The sequence below is a fragment of the Micromesistius poutassou genome (assembly GCF_964030765.1).
Source record: "Micromesistius poutassou genome assembly, chromosome: 13".
In the NCBI taxonomy this organism is placed as follows: domain Eukaryota; kingdom Metazoa; phylum Chordata; class Actinopteri; order Gadiformes; family Gadidae; genus Micromesistius; species Micromesistius poutassou.
Window position 1 is genome coordinate 17,976,582 of NC_140283.1, and position 18,997 is coordinate 17,995,578.

The 18,997-nt window shown below is 47.4% G+C and overlaps 1 protein-coding gene across 1 annotated transcript; it reads right to left on the reverse strand.

The window, feature by feature from the left end:
* Nucleotides 1-9,810: 9,810 nt before the first annotated feature.
* tspan18b (tetraspanin 18b) lies at nt 9,811-15,664 on the reverse strand. The gene is made up of 7 exons (XM_084476773.1): nt 15,574-15,664; nt 13,425-13,619; nt 12,617-12,691; nt 12,393-12,491; nt 11,717-11,893; nt 10,382-10,465; nt 9,811-10,090 (listed from the first exon to the last, which is right to left on the reverse strand). Exons 1-7 carry the CDS (start codon nt 15,634-15,636, stop codon nt 10,043-10,045), a joined length of 741 nt encoding a protein of 246 aa, XP_084332899.1. The 5' UTR covers nt 15,637-15,664; the 3' UTR covers nt 9,811-10,042.
* Nucleotides 15,665-18,997: the final 3,333 nt, after the last annotated feature.

The following is an 18,997-nucleotide window of genomic DNA, read 5'->3' on the forward strand; positions in this document are numbered from 1 at the left end:
GATGATTTCCCAGATTCCCCGGAGCAACAACGTCTGTCTGTGCAATCTGTCACCGTGCGGAGAGGAGGGGGGGGGGGTGGGGAGGAGGGGGGAGGAAGGGGGGGAGGCCCGCTGGTCCCGGGTCGGTGCAGGCTCCGGGAGCGTTCTGGGAAGTTTAGGTAATGCGATGACATGAGAGCAGAGAGGCAGGAATGCCGTGAGCCTGTCCAGTGATTGCTGGGATGTCTCTGTGCGTTAACCCCGTCTCTGGAGGAAGGCTGTCACCAGAGCCGCTATGCACGCTGGGGGATAGAGGCCGGGGGCTTCATTAGCCTCTGGGCTGATCCCGGAGGCCGCGGCGGCCTCACATTCCGTGGCTTCCCCCGTGTGGGTGAAGGCGGGGCGGCCTGGCTCCCTCTCTCTTCGTTCCTGTCACCATGCCGACATGGGTGGACCCCGTCACAGTTGCCGGCGTCAGCCAAGTTTTCTGTTTCGCTAAAAGCAACTGACATAATACATTTCTGGATAACAGAATAAAAAAACACCCCAATGAAGCCATACGTATATTCCTTTTTTTCCGCAGTGTTGATAATATTTGTAACAAGTAACCGGATTCAAACCGTGCAAACCTAACCCTAATATTTATTCAGTTAATCGTGTCTTTAACAACCACAAACATAGGCAGTCGTTTTACAGGACGGTATATTGAGTCATTACTAAACAAAGACAGATGTGAAGAGGATGAGAATACATGGGCTTTTTGGAAAAAGTAATGCGAACAAAAGGAATGAGTTAAATTGTTAGGTTAACTAGTCAGAATGTAGTACTATTTGTAGTAGTATTTGTAGAACTACATGTAGTCCTGTGTAAGAGCCCCTCCTCCCCCCCCCCCCCCCCCCACAGCATTCCACCAATCAGCAGCTTCCTCCATGTTTATACTACTGAGAAAAAGCAATTAATCGTTTTTTTTGTATTAGCATATTGTGTGAATGTGAGCTAGACTTTTTTAATTTGTTTTTTTTTGTACATTTGTTTTGCTTATTATTTGTAAAATAATGGACCTCTAAATGCTAAACCAAAAAACGTATTACAACATTGCCAAGAAATGGAAGTCAGAAAAATGAATTTCTGACTCTGACAAGTTGCGCTGGATACATTTGCTTTTCAAACTCTCTTGTTTTTTTTTTAATTTTGTTATATTAATCATGTATTTCTATTCCTGATATTATGTAATATTGTTCCACTGCAGTAAGTTATTGCACTTACAATGTCGAAGAGACGTGATTGACTTGCATTGGCGTATTGGTCATTCTGAAGCCAGAGTTGCCATATAGAAAATACCTTTAAGAAATGGGCTCCATGACTAGCATCGCTGAGTGACGCTCAAAGTGCTGGTTCTATTGTTTGTAAAGAAGTGACTTGTTGTTCATGTTTGTGATATTTTGAAATAAATTGATCTTATTATTGACTGAATAATTAAAGAAAGGGTTCTTCTTTTAAATAAGCTGTCTGCAGATGAGGGCACATCGTGAAGATACACAAGTCACACACATATGCACAGATGCACGCACACACACAATACAACAAGTCAATCACAGACAAGAACACATGGGATGTGATCGCTTCGGATTTTTGAGTCAACACTTAGTTTCACAAGGACAGAATTCGTGTACAGAAATAGCCAACATCAATCAAACACGAATGCATCTTGCTCACTCATGTTGTCTGCGTGTGCGTGCGTGCTCTCGTGTGTGACTTGTGTCTCGTTGAAAAATGTAACGTGTGCTGGAGAAGAAAGGTTGAAGATGTGCAATTTTACACAGCAGTTTCCAGATGGGACGCTGGGGCCATTATTCCCAATGTGAAGGACCTTATGCCTCAAACGGACGTTAAACACCCCCAGGTGCTGGACCACACGCTCCTACACCATGGTCACGTTCTGGAGTAAAGGCTCATTTATGGTTCCACGTCGACGCAACGCAATGACCACGCAGACGCTTCGACGCAGTCGTGAACCTGTTTTGGCTCTGCGTCAGGTTTTAGCGAGCGGACCAATCACAGCCCTTGCTGCTGCGTCGCCTTGATGCCAGGTTACAAGTTTTTGGAGGTGCACATCAGGCCCTTGCGGTGGACGCAAGGAGGGTCCGCAAGGACGTAATGGGTCCTTTAACTCCCTTGCGTTGCGTTGACGTGGAACCGTATCTATGCCTCAAGTCGCGGTCATGGTGAGGTATTAGTGAAGCTAGTGCGCTAAATTCCAAAACACAAACATAGACCACAAAGTATAGAATATATAGGACCTGTAATAGACGGGATTTTGGTGGAAGACATCACGAACAGATGGCAATCATTTAATGGCGATAATAAGGATTCTGTTGAAGAAAGGTGTGACGTACCCCCAATGGGGAATTTGTTGCTTTTGGATGTTCGAAGGAAGTTTTATTTAATCCCACAACCCCAAAAAACATCTGATCTCCATCTGATCTATAATAAAAGTAATGTTTTGTGAGTTGCAGTGTGATTCAAGGCAGCAAATATTCCACACACAACTTGCGTTCATTGGGTTTGCGCGTGGAGGGTTACAGCTGAGGAGGACCACAAACAAACACGTCAAATTACGAAGTTCATTCCATGGCTGACGCCGTTCTGTCTCTCCATCCTGAACGTGGGCAGCAGGGATCAACAAGCCAGCGCAGGGGAAGAGCAGCGACCCACTGTGGCCCTTACAGCACTCGTTAAACATAATAGGCTCAGCCAGGCCCCCACTGACACCCCTAATGGAGGCCTCGGAGAGGTTAAAGTACCACGAGGAACATTAAGGTCCCTTCAAAGTTCACCCCCAAACCCTTACAACACTGGAGACAGGCTATGGAGGGAAAAAATCGGGAGAGATCCAATGTGGTATTCCACTTTTTTCTCCCTTCTTTTCCATTCGTCGGTGTGCCAATCAAACTGCTCCATAAACAAATTGCTGCGATCTCGACGGGTGCTCATTAAAGGGCCGTCATTAGCGAGACCGGGGTTGTAAATCCGCACTTACATTATCTTTTAGCGAGACGTCTCTAATAGGGTTGCCGGTTTGATTTGACACCCGAGCCAGCGGTGTTTAATGATCACATTTTCATTGCAATAAAAACGCTCAGAGTACTGTAGTAAATCCCACAAATTCCTCCCACACACTTTTTTGGCCAGAGAAATAACTGCAGAACACTGTGGATCTCAGGAACACGGGAGAAGAAGCCTTATGACCGTGTGATCAAAGACGGAGCCAATGGGATCTCTCGCCGAGGGACTTGGGCGACAGGTAAAGTGGCACAAGCAGAAGCAGAATGTATGAGCCAATGAGCGAGTGGTCCAGCTCCCTTACATGACCCCCCGAAACCACACCTTGAGTTAGGAGAGAGCCATATAGAAGATATATGGACGCTGCTGTGTGGAACATAAAAGCCAACGGCGTCGTCTGCTGTGGTCATAAGTCTCCGGGCCCAGACACCAGTGCAGGATAGCAGCGAGGAGACAAAGCGCGGCATAAATGAACAGAACTCCTCGAGGAAGTCAACCCATAGAATCACGCTAGTAGACGTCTTGAAATTAGCCGATGTTGACATAATTAAGATAATCTGCTGTTGGTGTTAACATTCCAGTGAGTTTTGTCATTGCTCTGTGATATCCAGCCAGTGTCAGACCAATAGTAAGCGAGAGAAGCCCACAGATGCCTCCATTCCCTGGTCTCCTTCTAATGGTGCCTTTGGCAGTTGGCCACTGCATAATAACTACAATCTCCTCCATCAAGGAATAAGCTCCGTCTCTGCACTCATAACCCCCGAACACAACTGTACTTATGGTACACACTTTTGTCCCGTAAAACACAAAACAAAAACAACATTGTGTGTGCCTCATTTTAACGATGACATGGTTTCAATACTATTCTCTAGTGGTAGACTTTAGCTCCAAGGAGGCAAATGAAGCCAGGCTTCTTCCCATGCCTAGGGGTTTATCAGTATGCGTTGTTTGGGCTGCGGCCAGCCTGAGCTCAGCCTATATTTTCCCATCGGTGGCTGGTGAATGGCTTTGTTCTGCGCTAGTTGCCCATCAGGCTCGTCTGTGGTATGTTACCATGGGGACAACCTCCTGACGTCTTGCATCATTCCATCCCCAAGTCCCAGCCATAAAACTGTGCTTTACTGGCACGTGGAAATGTCTTGTGTGGCTTTGTGACATGAGAATGTCAACAGAGAAGGCATAAGGATTCAAAGTGGCGCCGACACATGGAAGTAGGCTGCTTGCAGGGAAAAAAGGAGGCGAGTGAGCCTCTTCATCACGGGGCGACTGTGTTAAATCGACACCAAAAGTTCCGGTCTTTCATTAACACAAAATAAAAAGAGGCAAGAAAAATATTTGTTTTACTCGTTGTTTACAACGTGGCAAAAAGGGAGACTCGTAGCACTGTCTTCTAGGGCCGAGACACAGAAAACAAAAATGGCCCCCTTTCTCTTACTACTATAATGAATTTTAAGTACCGGCCATAACATTAAATGGTCACAAAGTAGTGGTTAAGGTGTTTGGTGGGGAGGTCCCTCTTGCCCCTCGACCTTGAGCCAAATAAGCCTCTCTCGTTACCTTTGGAGCCGCTGCTATCGGGGTAGTGTGACTAACCTCCTCACCCCAGCCCCTCTGTGGGGCCGTCGCTGGGCCTCCCCCACAACATGTTTCCAATTAGGAATCCGGCCAATACTGGGGTGGCAATGCGCCCTTCAATTTATCATGCTCTCAATATTCAGATCTTGTTCCTTTACACATCAAGCACTCATCCACCCTACCCCCCCCCCCCACCCCCACCACTACCCCCACCACCACCACCGCCGGCCCTGTCACCACATCTCTTTCTCTTCCCAGCTCTCAGGTCAGAAACACTGACCTCTCCTGTGGAGGTTGATGTGAGCTTGGGTTTCTTTAGGTTCTTGATTGACAGCCGGCGCATAACAAACCCCAAAACAAAAAAGCTCCCCCCCAGAGGAAATGAAACGTAATGAAATGATGACACATCCACTCCACTATAAGTGTTGTCCCGCTATACCGTGGAACTGTTCTGTTATATAGGAGGCAGGAAGGGACGGGGGCCAAACTGATCAGCGCGTCAAAACCCGGACCAGAGGTATTGTAAACATGGAATAAACTACGAGGCGGCGACTGCTGTCAACAGAACGACCGCTGGTCAGGGAGAATTATCTTTAGCTCAATGTGGTGGGGTGCACACTCGCCTGGGGACAGAACCCGGACTGGGCCTATTTGTAGTCACTAGTTAAAACCCGGTCCCGTTGACGAAAAACACATGGCTCCAAACAAGAGGCGGTCGGGACGACAAGAGGACTCTCATGGAAGAGGTAGTGACGCTCGGTCTGAGAAACATCCCATCCCAACGCTCATTTCCTGCCAGTTAAGTCGCACTTCCTGTTTCATGCTGGGCCATGTGGGCCCCTCGCTCGTTCGGGGGGTCACAGAAACCGCCAAACTGTTGTTTGAGGATGAGACGTATTCTGTGGGACGTTGTCAGTTACACCACAACAACCAGGCTTTGTCCCGGAACACAGCTCATCACAGCGGAGCTGGCTTCTATTGAACTGAGCTCGGCTACTCATGCACATTCTGCTTCTGCCTCACAGCCCATCACAGTGGAGCAGGCTTCCACCAAACTGAACTGGGCTACTCTAGCCCGTTCTGCCTCTGTCTCTCAGCCCATCAGACCAGAGTAGGCTTCTATCGTCCTGAACTGGGCTACTCTAGAACATTCTGCCTCTGTCTCTCAGCCCATCAGACCAGAGTGGAGCTGGCTTCCACCGAACTGAACTAGGCTGCCCTAGCCCTTTCTCCATCGCAAGGTTGTTTCTTTTTCTCTGATTATATTTCTGTTGCACAGCGAGCCTCAGAGTTATGAGGTTGGGGGTGTTGGGGGGCAAGGGAGTTCCAGGCCAAACACCCCACCGGAACTCACACCTTGGGCTGTGGATAAACACAAGGGGGAGATGGAGGTTTGATGTGAGAGCTGGGTTATTACATGAAGGGCGAGGGGAAAGGACTTTTGTAATCCACTGGGAGTCCCAACACTCATACACCAGCAAGCAATGAAAGTTTCCCCCTCGAAATAGAGATGGGTGTGTGTGTGTGTGTGTGTGTGTGTGTGTGTGTGTGTGTGTGTGTGTGTGTGTGGTGGGGCGGGTGGAGGTAGAATAAACTGAACCCACCATTTCCTGGGGTACACATCAATCCATTGCTCTGGTCTCACTCTTGGGTCTGAATTTGTATGAGCAGAGAATGCATTCACCAATAGATACTACATAGATTCTAGATCTATTAGATACTAGATAAAGCCTATGCATATCCATGACAAAATAGCTACATGCTAAATGCTACAATGACACAGGGCATAAACGATGCAATGGAATTACTGCACTGAAATAAACATAATCTGGTCTGGACATGTTAGTACATAACATTACAGCACGTCTCCCGAACAATCCCCCCTCCCCCAAAAACATTTTGTGATAATGGTAAGGCAGTGTACTCTAAAGGGAGAGTGGTTAACATGGTTAACAAATTGACAAGTTCGAGCAAAGACACTAAATTCATAACTTCATCCTATTTGAGCTATTAATGCCAACCTCTGACCTGCCGGGACAAAAAAAAAGCAGGCCTTGTAGGTGAATACAAGCTACCTCCATTCAGAAGATATAAATAACCCAGATATAACAAGTTGAGGGGCCCCGGGGAAGTCTCCGAGCAGACCCGGGCTGTACCGGCGCAGACGGAGCTGATGATCGCACACCTATGTCGAGCACTAATAGGACACGTGTGGGGTGAGTCCCGGGCGTGCTGCCGGCGGGTGTAAAACTCTCTGTAGCTCTGTAGCCCAGAGCTGACCACCAGTAACACTTAGCAGCTGCTAAACGCCCCGCAACATCTTGACCCGAATCAATGCAGACGTTACCTATAGGAGGTAACGGGAGTGGAGATAGACTCTGACACACTGGGCTGCTACTGCAAGCCTGTGTTCTCGTTCAGGACTACATGTGAGCACAGTGCAGCCGGACGGCAAAGACACACTGTTGTAATTTATGGTTGTAATTTTTGGGCAGTCGTTCCAAATTTTGCTTTGTTCGTCGCAAATATTTTTGAAGGATTCAATCTTGAACTCTAAAGCCTTGGAGAGGATTGATTCAGGAAAGTTTTGATGCTGAGATTCCAGGGAAGAGAAACAACTGGCAACATCTGGCAACAACACACATACAGATGCTGTTGAGGCCAACATGTGGCCAGGAACAACAATAGGTTAACCCAATTTAAATAATGAGTCAGAATTTGCGAGGGATGACTAACTGTTTTTAGGAGTGGAGAGACCAACTTTCACTTCATGACATTTGGAAGAGAATGCAAAAATTAGTCAATTGAGATTTTAATTGTTCTTCATCAGTCTTAGAAATGTCCCATAGACATACAGCGCGTAAGCTATCTAAAGTAAGGATGCTACTGCCCCCATGTGGCAAGATTGTATATTATCACATAAGGTGCATAACAACATACAACTCATTTTAGGGTTAACCCTAACCCTAATTGTCCTAATGCACTCTGCAACAATTAAATAATGTGAATATGAATATCGCTTGTCACATTAACACTTCACCTTACCTTAGTTAAGATGAACTCCACTACTCCACTAGTAAACAGTATTGTATTATTTCTTACCCTGTTACTTAACGAAGAAAATAGGTATTTAGAGAATACCGACTTTCTCTTCGACATGACAGCAAACCGACAGCGTCCTTACAGATCCAGAGCACAAGTTTCAGAGGCTAGCGACAGCCTTGACAACAGTGACAGCCTTGACAACCACACGTTGTTTGATTGACACCCACACATACAGACCAATCAGTGTAGAATCCAGAAGCCTGATGCGTTTAGGGTTTTTTGATTGGATTAGGTAATAATGAGCGAGTCAGAACATGAGTGGGTCAATGTAAGCGGCAAGCGCTGAAAACAAGTAACATATTAGTATTATATCATATGTAATAATATTTGAATATAAACAAATTACAGAATGGGCCACTTTCACTGTGGGAGAAACACAGGTGTGGCTCATAGTAGCCTAATTATTGGTCGTTAATTATTGGTAGTTAGTAGTTAATTATTGGTCCCGTCCGTTTGAATTAGGTATGGCAGTGCACCATAGAGACAAACTAGTCAAGTGCATATACATTGATCATGCAGGTGCTACGATCGATATAAATTAAAGCGACTACATTGAAAGGTTACAGGAACAGGAAGGTACTTTACCATACTATTGACGACCTGTGAAAATGGTCCATTCAACGTTGAGTGACTCTTCCCTGGTACCGAAGGATTGGGTTGAATAAAAATGATTGTAGCCTACAAATAAAAGGTCACCATGGTATAAGAGGCGTCACATTATTGGCCGTGAAATGTTTATCCTAATTATAGGTTAAGGATAAGTGAAGCGTGAGCACATCTTGATGGAAGCCCGCATGTTCGTTTTCTGGCCAAAAGTTGACCTGAGAAATCGTGTAGCAGATGCATGCTTGCTGGTCGTCCAGAAAGATAGATCTATGACTTACTCGACCAGAGGGTGGCGCTGTTTCCACTGGTTAGCACTGGCCAACTTGGTGATTGCCATTCTGTGCTTGCTTGAGCAGTTATTAAAATAATAATAACAAGCGGACCAATTCATTCATATTAATGAAGCAACCGCTATAAAATGCATTATGCTTATTTTTTAAAATATAAATATGTGAATATGTGTTTAAAGATGTTTTAAGTGGAAAAGTGCAGAAAAACCTTTATGTTCTTGTGTTATGGAGTGTACGTTTTTGGGTATACCCTATGTAGAAGGCACTGACCTGTGCCAGTTTGTGTGTGGTGTTTTAATGTTACTCTGTGGTACAGCAACATTAGATTAAATAACATTTTCCCCCTCATGTCACAAAATAGGAAACATGGCAGCATTTCTCCCAGTGTAAGCCATAGCATAGGTGTTACTGTTAAACTTGTACTTTAAAATTGAAGAAAACACAGGGACAGAGATTTAGAACAGCATTTTATATCATTAATCTTTTCAAGAACCTAATACAAATGCATATACATACATACATTTTCACCAGCTAAAACCACATATAACCACGATCGCAATAAACATCACTTTACAAATTGAAAAATAATCCAAAAGGTTGTTTTTCAAGCATGGAGATGGTCATGAAGGGCCACAGACTCACATGCACATAAAAAACTAGTTCTCTCTCTCTCAAACACCTGCGCGCACACACACACACACACACACACACACACACACACACACACACACACACACACACACACACACACACACACACACACACACACACACACACACACACACACACACACACACACACACACACACACACACACACACACACACACACAGCTTATAATACAGCAATTAAAACGGTGTGGCTGTAACAATGGCATGTGAAGATGGGAGAGGGAGGGAGGGAGGGAGGGGGGGAGGGAAACAACCAAAGTGTACACAAAACACACATTTTCCTTACAGTTAAGCCAACTTTACTCAGTATAAATATTCTTCATCCAAAAGTCAGTGCAGTGCCTTCTGCTTAGGCCTCACCTGGTCCCCCCCGCCCCCCCCCCCCCCCCCCCCCCCCCAACTCCGCCTGGTGCAGCGCTACGCCCGGTCGGCATGAGACCTGGTCCACAAGAATTATGGTTGTTCCCCTTTGCTCACACATTTTTCTTTTTGTGTTGTTTTTTATTTTTTTTTATTTTTTTACATCAGTATTCTGATCTCCCATTTGCTCTTAATTTTTTGTCACCCATGTACCTCAAAAGTCCAGCTGTGAAGTACGCAAGTTTTAAAAAGGTTGTCGTGATCCTAACCAATTAAGACAATATAAAAAAAAGAACAACAAATTTACAAGTGTTCGTGTTTTTTTTTTCTTCTGTTTCTTCTCTCCTGATTTCCCTTTTTGAAATAAAAAGTTCCCGGATGTGGTCGGTAGCTCTACTGGATCCCTCTGAACAGACACATGGCGAACACCATGGCAAAGAGCTGCGAGGAAACACAGGAGAAGCAGTTAAGACCGTAATCATGCATGACGCAACATGCTGTAAAGAAAATAACGAACCGAGATGCAATCCCCTTTTTGACCCATAGATGGCACTGTTGTGATACACATTTACGAGTCTACTATACTCACAATATCCACACCGGGCAGCTAAAACACCCTTGTATTGAACATAACGTGTATAGATAATATCCAGGACTTCTTCATATTAAAGAAGAATATGATATGAACAAAAAAAAAAACGAAGAATAACAACAAATGAACAGAATCAGTACCTCAATGGTGAGCACCACAATGGCCGACGCTCCCGCCACATAGATGTACAGTTCAAAGTAGTCGACCACAGCGGAGTAACAGCCCTGTAAACACATCAACATGGGGAGCAGAGAATCAATGAAGGCCTGCTGAAACCGAATCAATCAGGTTATCGTCGGTATAGCATTCACTCAACCACTCTCTCAACAACAAAGACCTTGTTGAATGCCAACGGGAAGTGGGGTCCTTCAACCTCATTCGCCTTTTAATAAGCGCTCTTTGTGGCTGTGAAACAGTAGACTGACGCCTTTGGACCGTCTTGTTTGCCTCCACAGGCCTCCACAGGCGCTGGTGAACAGGTGGATACCACTGAAATCATCCATTTCTTTCCCCCCCTTGACATGAAATCAATATCCCGTCTGGGGAATAATATTCCATAGATATACATTATATATTATACTGGGGATTAATAAAGCATATCTTATATGATATTACTACTGCATTTATTGACTTAAAATGCTGCATGTGTGTGTGTTAAGGTTATAGTATCAAGGAATGCACCTACGTACAGTATGTGGTGTCTTTCACACTGACACTAAAACCGAAAACACATTTAAAGTGAAATTGATTCCACACTTTTTCATTTGCGTTGCAGATAAGTCTGCCAGCTCGCCAGCGGCTCCACACTTGACACCCACACTGAGGCATCCCCTGACACCCGGAACAGGGAAAAGCACTAATCAGCCATGAGTACCCAGCTAGTCCCTGGACAACAGCAGCAGCTCTCCTGCTCTAATTAAGCAGTGGGCTGGAGGACACTTTGGGGAGAGAGAGAGAGAGAGAGAGAGAGAGAGAGAGAGAGAGAGCAAAAGAGAGCGAGTGAGAGCGAGTGAGAGAGAGAACGAGAGATAACGAGAGATAACGAGAGAGAGAACGAGAGAGAACCAGAGAGAGAGCGAGAGAGGAACGAACGAACGAACAAGAGAAACATAGACACGACAGAGACGAACAGACAGACAGACAGACAGACAGACAGACAGAGAGAGAGAGAGAGAGACAGAGAGATAGAGAGACAGACAGAGAAAATGAAAGGGACTTCGGCTTTGGACGGAATCAGAGAGATCGGAGAGAGACAGACCGAGACAAATCAGAATGGGAGAGAGACCCAGAGAGAGAGAGAGTAGAAAAAAAGCAGTGTGATTTAAAAATAAAGAAACTGAATGAGAGAAATACAGACACGGAGCGGAGCCAAAAAGAGAGGAGGCGAGAGACGGGGGACAGACAGGGAGAGCGAGAATAATTGGGACGGATTGCCGCCCGACGGTGGGAGCGAGTGCGCCTCAGCCAGCACCCACCTTGTTATTGCGGAACATCATATTGCCTCTTAAGCACTGTTCCTGGCTGGGGCTGGCCATATCAGCGGGCTGGCTGGGCCTCTGGCAGCACGCCGCCGGCACCATGTCATCGCGGTTCAGCGACTTGAACAGACTTTCCTTAAAATCCTCCGGGCTGTTGACGCCACAGCAGTCAAACTGTTGGGGGGGAGGGGGGAGAGGTGGGGGAGGGGGGAGGTGGGGGGGGGGGAGGAGGGAGAGAGGAGAGGGTGAGGGGAGGGTGGGAGGAGAGGGAGGAGAGCAGGAGAGGATGATACCGCATTTCTCAGTGCATTGGCCTGCGATCTGCAGGTTGCATGCACTACTCAACCATGAACATTGACCTAAGAGTCTGGCAGTATTTCGTCTATAAAGTACCATGCCTTTAAGGCCAGCATTTTCATCTATAAAGTACCATCCCTTTAAGACCAGCATTTTCATCTATAAAGTACCATCCCTTTAAGGCCAGCCTTTTCATCTATTAAGTACCATCCCTTTAAGACCAGCCTTTTCATCTATAAAATACCATCACTTTAAGGCCGGCGTTTTCATCTCTAAAATACCAAACCCTTTTGAGCTTTCGGCCTTTATCCATAAAACAACATTTCATGAAACACCCCGAACCAAAGAAGCTGACACAAATAAAAAGCGGCCTCACTGTGTTCATGATGGCGTTCCACGTGGACGTGAAGACGTCCGTGTTGTTGTAGCCCTGGTAGTGTCTCTTCAGCTCCTTGGTGAAGTATTCCCTGGTCAGCTGAAGACCGCACAGCCAATCAGAGCAGCCGATCAGTCATCATCAACAACATGTGGGAAGAGCTCTCTCTCTCTATATGTTTGTGTTGGCGCAATCTGTTGATCACGGGGTCGGCGACAACTTACATGCTCCCGGAATATGAAGGCGAGGATGGCAGCGGCCAGCTCGGCGAGGAAGATGAGGAGGATGAGCATGAAGAACTGCAGGAGGACAGAGAGACCGATAGAAAGAGACAGGGAGAGACGGCGAGCGAGAGAGACAGGGAGAGACGGCGCGCAAGAGAGACAGGAGAGAGAGAGAGAGAGAGCAATTGAAAGGCAGTGTCAGCAGAAGTGCAGCACAAGTCACTAAAAATCACTATCTGCCTGGGTCCCGGACACTCTGTATTAACTATGCATGAGGCCCAATGCACAAAGGACCCATAGGATAGAAAGCCTCCACGCCCCGCTTGGATTTTTCCGGGAAATATTTTCTTCTTCTTCTTCTTCTTCTCTTTCTGTCTTTGAAACGAGGAAGTCCACAGTGACTCACAACATACATGAAAAAACAGACGACATCATAACGGAGGGGCCAACTAAACACACAGGTTAGGGGACGGGGGGACGGGGGGACAGGGGGACGGAGGGCCAACTAAACACACAGGTTAGGGGACAGGGGGACGGGGGGACAGGGTGACGGAGGGCCAACTAAACACACAGGTTAGGGGACGGGGGGGACGGGGGGACAGGGGGACGGAGGGCCAACTAAACACACAGGTTAGGGGACGGGGGGCAGGGGGACGGAGGGCCATCTAAACACACAGGTTAGGGGACGGGGGGACGGGGGGCCAACTAAACACACAGGTTAGGGGACGGGGGGACAGGGGGACAGGGGGACAGGGGGACAGGGGGACGGGGGGAAGGGGGGAGGTGGGGAAGGGGAGGGGGGCCTTACAAAGAGCAGCAGACACTTGTTCTCGCGGATGGCCCCGCAGCAGCCCAGGAAGCCCAGCAGGAACAGCATGCCCCCCATGGCCAGGACGATGTAGACCCCGGTGAACAGCAGGGGGTTCGCCGCCACGATCTCCCGGAAGCCTGTGGGGTCCACCAGCACCCACACCCCCACCCCCAGGAGGAAGGAGCCCCCCAGCTGACGGAGGAGCGGAGGAGAGAGAGAGAGAGAGAGAGAGGGGAAGTACAACCGATCAGACCCGCTGTGTGGAACGCACACAGGTTTATTAGCCACACAGTTTAATGGGGCCTCGTCGGTTTATTAGGCGGTGATGTGAGGGCCGGGGCCATTATCCTCCCGTTAAATGTATTCCATATAATGAAAGAATAATGTGAAGTAAACAAATCAAAATCACACAGGTTTAAGACGGAACAGACTTCCCCCTTTGTCTTCAGTGTTTTGGCAGAGCTAAAGGGGCCAAGAACAGTTTTATAGTGCATGATCTTGCCAGTTCATTTAACATTTTGTACACAATTAAATTAAATTAAAACCTTGTTTTTTTTCCTGTGGCCAATTTTTGCAATCTATAATCGTTCTACAATCTACGTTCCTTGTGATTTACGAGCTTGGCTTTGCACATGTCGATTTCACATCTTTAACTGCTGTCTCAATGTAGATCAATATCCGACTTCTGTGTCTATGCAAATTAAAATAGTTTCTTCTAAATTAAACGCACAGCATCGCTATCGCAGGCCTAAACGGTAAACCATCATTCGCGTTTGTTTTCCTCTGCTTAGAAAAACGAAATGTTAACAGTCAGTCAACATTCAGTCAGGTCTACGAGCAGAGCACTTCAAACTAAGCAGACAGTCTTTGATGTAGAAAATGCGGTGGGATCTCTGCAAAGGTTTGAAGGAGGATGGGGTGACAGAGAGGTAAATGCCTGGATCTCTGCAGAGCCCTAATGCCCCTCACGGGAGGCAGCTGGAGATAGCTATCCCAGCTTCGGCGAACACTCCCTGCTCTCCTTCAGGTCCTCACCATCATCCTACCGAACAGTTTAAGCCCTTTGGGGGGAGGGCTGGGACTTAGGTGATTAAGGAAAGAAGCTATGGAGGCAGGGGAAGAGATACGGGTCTCGCAATCTCTTTCCTCCCGTCTCCAGTGATTGGCTTGGGCTTCAACTTCTGACCGTCACTTAACTTGGAGAGTCGCTCAAACCCCTCGCGTGCCAAACAGGAAACATATGTGTAAGTTTGAAGTTAAACTATATTTTATATATAGACAAAAAGTAACCAGGTCTATGTACCAACACCTGTGCAGATCACAAAGACAATACACAAGTAGTCAAAAATCCGAGACGCTACGATAAAAGTAAATAAAGTGCATGCACAACGAACGCTAAAAACAATAAGTAAAGAAATGAAGTGTGTATGCAAATAATAAAAGTAATGCATCAAGATTCACTTGCGTGAATATTTCGGTAATTTTATATCCAAAATGTGCTTAAAAAAACAACCCCCCACCCAGACAGAAGCGCACCACAGCAGGAGGTGGGAGGTTGATTTGTAAACTGTAGCAGTGGTTCCAGAACGGTTACTAATTGGACAATTAATTAATTTAATTAATTTCCCGGCTGGTCAACAGCTGCTGGTTGCATGCAAGAGGGCTGTGGCTCTGAACGAAGGAGAGGAACAGGTGTAACTCCCGACATATTGTCTTCCCTTCGCGGAGTCTCCAGCTAATGGGATTAGTCTTGATTGTGTGATAAGAGGCTGATAAAATCAACTGTCATTCACTCGGAGGTCCGTGTGGAACGCTGTGGCTCAGATGTGTTCCAGCGCGCCAAAACTTAATCAAAAGGGAAAGTCGTATCGAATGGCCTAGAATGCCTTCCGAGCTAATGAAATGCAAATATCGACTCGTTAGTTGGGTGGGATGGGGGGGGGAGCGACCTGGCTCCTAATCTTCACACTGCAAGGGACTTCAAGCGGTAGATAGAGGTAATCTCTGAGGGGAAATCAAGAGTAGGATAGTGGTGGATGAGGTGGGGAACTCCCCACAACCGCACATACACGTGGGTGCCTTCAGAAGCACTGAATATATACAATGAATGATCAATCATCATCATCATTGTTTGACAAATACTTACAAATATTAGGAAATTGAAGACGAACATGAGGTACTTGACACAGCTGAGGCAGTCGCCCTCCATGGCCGTCCCCCTCGCTGAAGCTTCTCCCTGCCCCTGAAACAGACAGACAAACGGACACAAAAACGTTATTCCACGCCCTGCCCCGGCCATTTATTAGTTCTGCTGAATGAACGGGAGCATTCACTGCAGAAAAGGTGCCCAGCTGCAAGTGTCGGGAAACAGTACCCAGTGAAAAACCTACCCTAACATTGTTTTTGTAATGAGTGCTGCCTGTCAGATACACACAACGTCGTCGTTTTAGATAGAGCAGGCTCAGCAGAAACCCTCAGCAGAAACCCTCTGCAGAAACCAGCAGTAAAAGGAAAACAGCACAAAGGAAAATCCTGAGAAAATCGAATGGTAGTCATTTCCTTATTTTTCTTTCCCCTATGCAAAAATACACACGGTCACGTGACCCAAACACCACAAAAAAAAAAAACCTCATTTCTTTAGCTTATAGTTTACAGTCTAGCGAGGCCATGAGGTGATTGCGCCCTTAGTCTCCGTCTCCCTGCATATCAGTGGAGCTTAAACAGGCGCCGTGCATCTTTGAGCGATCTTGGGCATATGATAGCCAACAGGGGTCTCATTAACTGACAACACGTGGACCCTTTAGTCCGGAGCCTGTCCCATTTAATTTAATGGAAGTCAGGAGCCCGGAGAGGGCTCCGAAAGGCCATTCTTTTACCTGACATAAACACACTCTCACTGATGAGGACCAGCGCTGGAGGCACTCTCGCATAATGAAGAGAACCTCCTTTTTCATTATGGGAGACAACATGGGACTGGGAGACCCTCAGTCCGTGACCCCCCCCCCCCCCACAGCCATACCCTCTATAGCATTCTGGCCCGTCAACAAAGCGTCCCCATGTGTTGAAGGTATCAACCATATGGTAAACAATTTAATTGTCCGAGGGAGTAAACGCAACGGCTCAGTGTTTTTCCCTGCTCTAAACTCATCTGGAGGCAGCAGCTCATTGCGCTGCGGTAATTGCGATCTCGGTGGAAGACGAAAATTAATTATTTTGCAGAAATAGGCTGGCAGTCTTTACTTTGTAGTGATGATTATTTATTTGCCGTGCCGCCTTTGCCAGAATCAAGCCCTGGCAAGATAAATAAATCAGACCAAAGGGAGCTGAGTCGGTTTGTTTTGGAAAGAAAAAAAAACACCCCACAAACAGCAGTTGTGCGCAATTCAACACGGGCCAAACACAAGCCAGGACGGATAACTTAAATTGCCGTCTCTCACTTCACTTCCCTTTTGGGATTTACCACACGTCCATCACACCGTGACGGGTTCTCATTCTTTAGGCAGCAGCCCCTTGGACCGACTGACACGCTGCTGCAAATCCACTCTCCTGGGTGAACTCTTGTGCTCATTGCGGGGAGCGCCGAAGGCTTCGACAGCGCTCAGACCGCGGCCTGGCTGCCTGTCCATCTGCCCGGGTTAGACAGAGTACACACGCACCGGCTCTGCGTCGCTCCCCCGGGGCGGCGGGCGGGGGGGGGGTGGGGGGGGAAGTCGGTGCTCGACCCCTGTCTGTGGTTACATTTCACGGCGTTTCCACGTTTCGCAGGGGGAAAAGCTAATAAATAACAGGTATATGGTCAGGCACCGTAATGATACGCATTACCGCTGAGGCGTACGAGGTGCACGCCCAGGATTTTCTCCTTGCGCCGGCCGGTGTCCTAATGATTATTTTCCATTTCCTTCACTCTCCCTGGACTCTCCCGGGGAAATTGATTTAAGGTGCTGTGGTTAAACACCTCCTCTAAATCATAATGATATGCTCGGGTATCGATCATTCCATCCTGCGGCGTTCTGAGAGCAGCAAGTGGCCTCGTTGCAAGAGATGGATTTTAATTACACCCCTCTCCTCCCCGCGCCCTACTGGAAGGCCTAACCGGAGCACAGGAGGTCTTAATTGAGATTTGCATACATTACAGGCTGTAATGTGAAAGAGAGGCCACTCGCTCTCATCCTCTCGGTTCCAGCCATCCAGTCCAGGCTGAGCATGTGATGGGAGAAAATGCATTTAATGGAGCGTGGGATGAAAAATGGTGGAATGGGGGGGGGAGGGGTAGGGGGGAGGAGGAGGAGGAGTAGGAAGATGGCTGGAAAGATTTTTTATAAAGCTTAACGCATGTCTGAAACAGAATGTTTGATTCCACTCCCGGCCTCGCCCCCCCTCCCACTCAGGAGCGGAGTCGCCGTGTGATTTGCGGCCAATTTTTGTTTGTGCATTAAAATGTATTAGTCGTTCCGAAATGCAGAGCGCCGCGAGGACCGAGGCCAGGCCAGCGGAATAACAAGTCCGACGGCGCAGCGCTGGCGTGGTATAAATCAAACTGCCACCGGACCCTTGAGAAAGTGCAGAGTAAACAAACCGGTGTTTCCCAAGGAGCCCCAGGGAGAGCAGGTCCTCATCGATCAACGCCGCAGCGTCTCAGAACCGGAGGAGTTAACGCCGCACTGGCTCCCCTGCTACACCAACACTTCGACTAAACTGAGACAGATTACCGTCGGATTAAAAACAAATCATCATCAAGGGGGGGGGGGAATGCTTTGCCGTGCGTGAGTGAGCGTTCGATTCTGTTCTGGTGTCGAGTGGAACAAAAATAAACCCGGCCGCTTCTGAGGCACGTGGACGACGGCTCGTTCTAGAATTAGAGAAGTTTTGCGAATATGTTAGTGAATGAGCAACATGATGTTTATCTAACGTTCTAAATGTCATTAAAGCAGCGCTTAGGCCATTAGCCAACTCTGCAGCTGTCAAGTCACCACAAAATGCCACACAGTACTAAAATATCCGTCTTAACTCCTGTTTACTGTAGGCCTACCCCGAGAACTGATCCACAGCCAGCTGGGGGCGGCTAAGCCCAGGAAGGGTGACTTAGTTGACGGATTAATGAGAAGTGATCCTAGATCAGCTGTGCCGGCATGTGTGTCAGATGCCAGTCAACTGTAAAGAGGACTAACTCATGATGACCTACAATTGTATTCCTTGGAAATAGTATATAGTAGTAGAAGGACTGCAAAAACCGGAGACAATAACGCAGGTAGTCGTTCCGCATATCCAGTCTGAAACAACGCGGGCCAACGAGGCCTCGCTTGAACCGTAACACAATCAGCCCCCCGCCGGCCAAGCGAGTGCAATAAGGAGATAAAGAAGACGTTGTCCCGCACAGCAGGGGATGGTGGGGGGCGGGGCTCCTCCATATTAATAATAGAACATCCTTGCATGGCTCTCCTTGAAGTTGACACCCTGAAGCACGATTAATGAAGTGAGCCCAAGATTCCCCCCGCTGCACTCGCCACCGCCCAGCGCCAAATGGATAAGCAAGACAAGGACACGGCGTCTGCATCCGAGCTCCCCCCCCC